Source organism: Leptodactylus fuscus (assembly GCF_031893055.1).
Source record: "Leptodactylus fuscus isolate aLepFus1 chromosome 2 unlocalized genomic scaffold, aLepFus1.hap2 SUPER_2_unloc_3, whole genome shotgun sequence".
Classification (NCBI taxonomy): domain Eukaryota; kingdom Metazoa; phylum Chordata; class Amphibia; order Anura; family Leptodactylidae; genus Leptodactylus; species Leptodactylus fuscus.
In genome coordinates this window covers 281,750-290,434 of record NW_027439804.1, presented here as the reverse complement: position 1 = coordinate 290,434, position 8,685 = coordinate 281,750, and the positions used below count along the sequence as shown (strand labels likewise).

At 39.2% G+C, this 8,685-nt stretch overlaps 1 protein-coding gene across 1 annotated transcript; it reads left to right on the top strand.

The window, feature by feature from the left end:
- Positions 1 to 7,470: 7,470 nt before the first annotated feature.
- Positions 7,471 to 8,439, top strand: LOC142186337 (olfactory receptor 8U9-like). The gene has a single exon (XM_075261164.1). It carries the CDS (start codon positions 7,471 to 7,473, stop codon positions 8,437 to 8,439), a length of 969 nt encoding a protein of 322 aa, XP_075117265.1.
- The last annotated feature ends 246 nt before the right edge of the window (positions 8,440 to 8,685 follow it).

The window sequence follows — 8,685 nt, the reverse complement described above, 5'->3', positions numbered from 1 at the left end:
GATTAATATAATAATGTACAGAGCACCATGGGATTAATATAATAATGTACAGAGCACCATGGGATTAATATAATAATGTACAGAGCACCATGGGATTAATATAATAATGTACAAAGCATCATGGGATTAATATAATAATGTACAGAGCACCATGGGATTAATATAACAATGTACAGCACCATGGGATTAATATAATAATGTACAGCACCATGGGATTAATATAATAATGTACAGAGCACCATGGGATTAATATAATAATGTACAGAGCACCATGGGATTAATATAATAATGTACCGCACCTCAGGATTAATATAATAATGTACAGCACCATGGGAGTAATATAATAATGTACAGAGCACCATGGGATTAATATAATAATGTACAGCACCATGGGATTAATATAATAATGTACAGAGCACCATGGGATTATTATAATAATGTACAGAGCACCATGGGATTAATATAATAATGTACCGCACCTCAGGATTAATATAATAATGTACAGCACCATGGGATTAATATAATAATGTACAGATCACATGGGATTAATATAATAATGTACAGAGCACCATGGGATTAATATAATAATGTACAGAGCACCATGGGATTAATATAATAATGTACAGAACACCATGGGATTAATATAATAATGTACAGAGCACCATGGGATTAATATAATAATGTACAGAGCACCATGGGAGTAATATAATAATGTACAGGGCACCATGGGATTAATATAATAATGTACAGAGCACCATGGGATTAATATAATAATGTACAGCACCATGGGATTAATATAATAATGTACAGAGCACCATGGGATTAATATAATAATGTACAGAGCACCATGGGAGTAATATAATAATGTACAGGGCACCATGGGATTAATATAATAATGTACAGAGCACCATGGGATTAATATAATAATGTACAGCACCATGGGATTAATATAATAATGTACAGAGCACCATGGGATTAATATAATAATGTACAGAGCACCATGGGAGTAATATAATAATGTACAGAGCACCATGGGATTAATATAATAATGTACAGAGCACCATGGGATTAATATAATAATGTACAGAACACCATGGGATTAATATAATAATGTACAGAGCACCATGGGATTAATATAATAATGTACAGAGCACCATGGGAGTAATATAATAATGTACAGGGCACCATGGGATTAATATAATAATGTACAGAGCACCATGGGATTAATATAATAATGTACAGAGCACCATGGGATTAATATAATAATGTACAGCACCATGGGATTAATATAATAATGTACAGCACCATGGGATTAGTATAATAATGTACAGAGCACCATGGGATTAATATAATAATGTACAGAACACCATGGGATTAATATAATAATGTACAGCACCATGGGAGTAATATAATAATGTACAGAGCACCATGGGATTAATACAATAATGTACAGAGCACCATGGGATTAATATAATAATGTACCGCACCTCAGGATTAATATAATAATGTACAGCACCATGGGAGTAATATAATAATGTACAGAGCACCATGGGATTAATATAATAATGTACAGAGCACATGGGATTAATATAATAATGTACAGAGCACCATGGGATTAATATAATAATGTACAGAGCACCATGGGATTAATATAATAATGTACAGAGCACATGGGATTAATATAATAATGTACAGAGCACCATGGGATTAATATAATAATGTACAGAACACCATGGGATTAATATAATAATGTACAGCACCATGGGAGTAATATAATAATGTACAGAGCACCATGGGATTAATACAATAATGTACAGAGCACCATGGGATTAATATAATAATGTACCGCACCTCAGGATTAATATAATAATGTACAGCACCATGGGAGTAATATAATAATGTACAGAGCACCATGGGATTAATATAATAATGTACAGAGCACATGGGATTAATATAATAATGTACAGAGCACCATGGGATTAATATAATAATGTACAGAGCACCATGGGATTAATATAATAATGTACAGAGCACATGGGATTAATATAATAATGTACAGAGCACCATGGGATTAATATAATAATGTACAGAACACCATGGGATTAATATAATAATGTACAGCACCATGGGAGTAATGTAATAATGTACAGAGCACCATGGGATTAATACAATAATGTACAGAGCACCATGGGATTAATATAATAATGTACCGCACCTCAGGATTAATATAATAATGTACAGCACCATGGGAGTAATATAATAATGTACAGAGCACCATGGGATTAATATAATAATGTACAGAGCACATGGGATTAATATAATAATGTACAGAACACCATGGGATTAATATAATAATGTACAGAGCACCATGGGAGTAATATAATAATGTACAGGGCACCATGGGATTAATATAATAATGTACAGAGCACCATGGGATTAATATAATAATGTACAGAGCAGAGCACCATGGGATTAATATAATAATGTACAGAGCACCATGGGATTAATATAATAATGTACAGAGCACCATGGGATTAATATAATAATGTACAGAGCACCATGGGATTAATATAATAATGTACAAAGCATCATGGGATTAATATAATAATGTACAGAGCACCATGGGATTAATATAATAATGTACAGAGCACCATGGGATTAATATAATAATGTACAGAGCACCATGGGATTAATATAATAATGTACAGAGCACCATGGGATTAATATAACAATGTACAGCACCATGGGATTAATATAATAATGTACAGCACCATGGGATTAATATAATAATGTACAGAGCACCATGGGATTAATATAATAATGTACAGAGCACCATGGGATTAATATAATAATGTACCGCACCTCAGGATTAATATAATAATGTACAGCACCATGGGAGTAATATAATAATGTACAGAGCACCATGGGATTAATATAATAATGTACAGCACCATGGGATTAATATAATAATGTACAGAGCACCATGGGATTATTATAATAATGTACAGAGCACCATGGGATTAATATAATAATGTACCGCACCTCAGGATTAATATAATAATGTACAGCACCATGGGATTAATATAATAATGTACAGATCACATGGGATTAATATAATAATGTACAGAGCACCATGGGATTAATATAATAATGTACAGAGCACCATGGGATTAATATAATAATGTACAGAACACCATGGGATTAATATAATAATGTACAGAGCACCATAGGATTAATATAATAATGTACAGAGCACCATGGGAGTAATATAATAATGTACAGGGCACCATGGGATTAATATAATAATGTACAGAGCACCATGGGATTAATATAATAATGTACAGCACCATGGGATTAATATAATAATGTACAGAGCACCATGGGATTAATATAATAATGTACAGAGCACCATGGGAGTAATATAATAATGTACAGGGCACCATGGGATTAATATAATAATGTACAGAGCACCATGGGATTAATATAATAATGTACAGCACCATGGGATTAATATAATAATGTACAGAGCACCATGGGATTAATATAATAATGTACAGAGCACCATGGGAGTAATATAATAATGTACAGAGCACCATGGGATTAATATAATAATGTACAGCACCATGGGATTAATATAATAATGTACAGAGCACCATGGGATTAATATAATAATGTACAGAGCACCATGGGATTAATATAATAATGTACAGAACACCATGGGATTAATATAATAATGTACAGAGCACCATGGGAGTAATATAATAATGTACAGGGCACCATGGGATTAATATAATAATGTACAGAGCACCATGGGATTAATATAATAATGTACAGAGCACCATGGGATTAATATAATAATGTACAGCACCATGGGATTAATATAATAATGTACAGCACCATGGGATTAGTATAATAATGTACAGAGCACCATGGGATTAATATAATAATGTACAGAGCACCATGGGATTAATATAATAATGTACAGCACCATGTGATATAATAATGTACAGCACCATGGGATTAATATAATAATGTACAGCACCATGGGATTAGTATAATAATGTACAGAGCACCATGAGAACCTGAGAGAAGTGACTGCAGGAGCAGTGTAATATAGTATCCTATTAATCCTATTAATATTATAAATGTGAAATGTTTGTGACTTTGGATGTTCGGATCTTTGGCGGTCAATCACGTAAAAACCGCTCCTCCGATTTGGCTGAAATTTTCCACAAACATAGTCACTACACTGGATTGCGCAATAGGCTACTTTTCGTCACAATAGCGCACATACGTTTTTCACAGGACCCCCACAAAACCCAAACTCACATCACTATCTCTGCAATCTCACACACTTTGGACCATAGCAAGCCACAAAATTCATATTACCCCCTACAGCAGAGGTCAGCAACCCCTGGCACACGTGCTAAGAGTGGCACTCCTGCAATATTTCACTGGCACACCAGCAGCACAGGACCTGCAAGAGTTACATGAAGTCTCTGCTAGAGCTGAGGCATAAGGACACTCCCCTTTGAGAGGGGTGCAGGAAACCCAGGGGGTGGAGCTTAATCGCTCAGGTCTCTGCCTGCCTGCTATAGTGATAGCTCCTGCCATCTGCATCCTGCAAACGTTCCCGGAGGAGGAGAGGAAGCTGCTAGCAAAGTGACAGTAAGAAACACACAGCTCCCTTCCTTTAGTTCCTATTCTCATTAATGTCAGGCATTTGGGGTTATTAGTTTAGTGTTAGTAACTCCATGTGCCTCATATTAACCCCGTGTGCCTCACATTAATAGGAATAACCCCATCATGTCCCTCATATTAACCCCTGTGTGCCTCACATTAATAGGAATAACCCCATCATGTCCCTCATATTAACCCCGTGTGCCTCACATTAATAGGAATAACCCCATCATGTCCCTCATATTAACCCCTGTGTGCCCCACATTATTAGCAATAACCCCCATCATGTCCCTCATATTAACCCCGTGTGCCTCACATTAATAGGAATAACCCCATCATGTCCCTCATATTAACCCCTGTGTGCCTCACATTAATAGGAATAACCCCCATCATGTCCCTCATATTAACCCCTGTGTGCCTCACATTAATAGGAATAAACCCCATCATGTCCCTCATATTAACCCCTGTGTGCCCCACATTAATAGCAATAACCCCCATCATGTCCCTCATATTAACCCCTGTGTGCCTCACATTAATAGGAATAAACCCCATCATGTCCCTCATATTAACCCCTGTGTGCCCCATATAAAGGTTACTAATATGTGAGACATATGGAGGTACTAATAAAAGACCTCAGTAATGAAGATACTTAATTATTACCTCCAAGTCTCTCACATATCAGTAACTAGAGATGAGCGAGTATTGTTGGGATCAGCCGACCCGAACAGCACGCTCCATAGAAATGAATGGATGCACCTGGTACTTCCGCTTGGACGTAGCCGTTTCGCTTAACCCCCCGCGTGCCGGCTACGTCCATTCATTTCTATGCGAGCGTGCTGTTCGGATCGGCTGATCCCAACAGTACTCGCTCATCTCTATCAGTAACTCTTACACTGGGGTTAATGTGAGGGACATGATGGGGTTAATTGCTATTACTAAGAGGCGCATGGAGTTACTAAACTGTCATGCACAGGGCCAGACTTTATGTTGCTGCTCAAGAGTATTCTGTGCCCCAAACTTACATGTACTGGCGGAAAATAACAAATCATACAATGTCGTATATCAAAGTATATTAACCTGAAATCCCTCTGTCCCAAAGACACTATGTACAGTTTATACCAACACCGTATATATAGCGGCTGAAATACAAATTACACAAAAGTCTCATGTATTCTCAGAATTACAGCAACAACAAGATAAACAGTTACATGTCATATCCCATGACTGGGATATCCCTACGTCCTTCAGGACACCAGAATGTTACCCCTGCCCACCCCCCCTCCAACCCCCACCCCCCTGATTGAATACCCTGACACTTAACCTAAAATAACTCAGGCGGACACCAAATTCCGATGGATTAGAACGGCCACAACAGCCAATTTATTAATAATTAGTATAACAAATTGAAGTAAACAACTTATTAAATGGAAGATCTGGCAGGGCCCACCAAAAGGACAGCAGTAAATAACAACTCCCAGCCGCAACACTCCGACTCGAGAGCAGACAATAGTCCAGAATACTGCTTGTGCAAAACAACTCATTAATAATTATTTGACGTACTTTCTCCCATAGTGCATCACTGAACAGTGGGGGGGTACCCTACACCTTGGGCCCCCAATATTCTCCCCCAAATGACCTCAAAGCGTGCCCTGACAGACCTTCCAACCGCCGGCTGTCGTGACAGAGAGGACGGTAACCTGAAAAGCAAAAAGAGAAAAAACAAAAAGACACAACCAAATATCAAGACAAGAAAAATTAGGTCGGGAAGGAGGGAAAGATTTTGCTTCAGGGCAGGCACAGGGAAGATAGGGAGAGAGAGGGGCTATATATATATCCCCAGGGGGGGTCATGGCCCGGTCGCCACCTGGAGACCGGGCCATGAACGGTAAACAACTAATCAGGAGTTAACCCCTAACGTGCTGCAGAGCAGGCTCATGCACGACTAAGGAATCCCAGTCATGACGGCCTGCGCTTATTTCATTCAGCTACGTCCCTCCCTTACCTTATACACAGTACGAAAACCTTACCCGCGCCTGTATATACCCACTACTACAATCACCGCAGACCAAGTCGCGGGTACCAGCTAGTGTGACCATAAATCCAGAACAGTAGTGAAGCCATGTCATTTACCGAGATACAAAGTAGCCGATGTGTTACTCCAGGTTACAGAGTATCTATGGGACAAATCTCAGCCAAATCCGCTCAGTGGTTTATGTGATTGAGGAACAAACATCCAAACTGTCACATGTAGAATATTAGTAGGATATCTCCACCATATACCATGAGAACACCTATGGAGAATTACCAAAGGCTAGAATGATCCTCTATAACTGAGAAGCGACATCATCAGATTGTAGACATCATCGGAATGACATCAACCTTCTCCGTACATGCGGGTTGTGCCTCGAGTGGAGAATAAAGCGCCAATGTCTACATCAGTAATATTCTGCAGGAGTTATGATCTTTCCCCAAAGTCCTGGTTGTCACCACGTACGTCCCTGATACATAAAGTCTCTGGCCTCGTGTCTACATTTGCTATGTAATGAGATTCATGGAATTACTAGAATATTCTTCTTTAGACGAGCCCCATTACCATGATGGCTCCCCGTAGATGACCTCTTAGATGTGATGCCACCTTGCTCATGACCGGGGTGTCCTTTGGCCTTTTCTCCTGCACTGATCTAGTTGTAAATGTCTGACAGAGCAAATTCTCTCTTTTTTGTAGGTAAAACATTGGTTAAATGCAAGTCGTCCCATGACCTTGTCCATAATAGAAAGTCAACAACAGTGATGGAGAAGAACCTGAGCCATGTGAGTAGCTTCACCCTGCTTGGCTTCTCCTCTCGCACGGACTTCTTGATACTTCTCTTTACAATCTTTTTGATCATTTATGTCTTTACACTTCTCGGAAACTCCACCATTCTACTTGCCATCTATTATAATAGACAACTCCATAGACCCATGTACTTCTTCTTAGGAAATCTGGCATTCCTGGATATAATTTACTGCACAGTAATAACCCCCAAGATGCTCAGCACCTTCCTCCTGAAGGACAAGTCCATCTCACGTATGAGTTGTGTCATGCAGATGTTCCTCTTTGCTGTCTTGATCTCTTCGGAGAGTATTCTCTTGGCTCTTATGGCTTATGACCGATATCTTGCGGTTTGCAACCCTTTGAGATATCAGTCTATCATGACTCAGAAGCTGTGCATGCGGCTGGTGGGTGGCGCGTACGCGTGGGGTCTCGTACAGTCGCTATTTCACACTTGCTTCACCTTCAACCTTTCGTTCTGTAAGTCTGAAATCGATTACTTCTTCTGTGATATTCCTCCCCTACTGAAGCTCTCGTGTTCGGACACGTCTGTTAATGAAGTTGTCCTCTTTACCTTCTGCGGTTTCAATGAGGGGGGCTCAGCATTGATGGTGGTGGTCTCCTATATTCTCATAGTGTCCAATATACTGAGACTCCACTCCGATGAAGGACGCAGAAGAACGACTTCTACTTGCGTGTCGCACTTTCTGGTCTTCAGTTTATATTATGGAAGTCTTTTCTTCATCTATCTAAAGCCGAGATCGAGTCACTCTGTGGAGATGGACCGCGTGGCGTCAGTGGTCTACACCGTGGCCATACCGATGCTGAACCCCATCATTTATAGCATGCGGAATAAGGACATTCAGCGGTCATTTCAGAAGGTTTTCAGATCGCTTACAGCCATAATAAAGCTGGGTGGATTTCCTTACATGTTGTGTGTCATTTAGGGGTTTGGTGCAGAAAGCCGAAACGTCAGCATTGATTATAATACTAAAGAAGGAAAACCGCCTCGCGTCTGACCCACACCCCACAATTCTCACCTCGGGCAGTAATAGGTTACTGGCAGTTTCATCCAAGTTTCCTAAGAGTATAATGGTTTTCGGTGGATCCCAGATGTCTGATGCCTACACTTATAGCGCCCTCTATATGACCATGATGAGTAACTGCAGTCACTGGTTATTGGGATTATTGAT

Excerpts from the sequence above, each read along its gene's own strand:
- LOC142186337 (XM_075261164.1), top strand. The coding sequence starts at position 7,471 with ATGGAGAAGAACCTGAGCCATGTGAGTAGCTTCACCCTGCTTGGCTTC.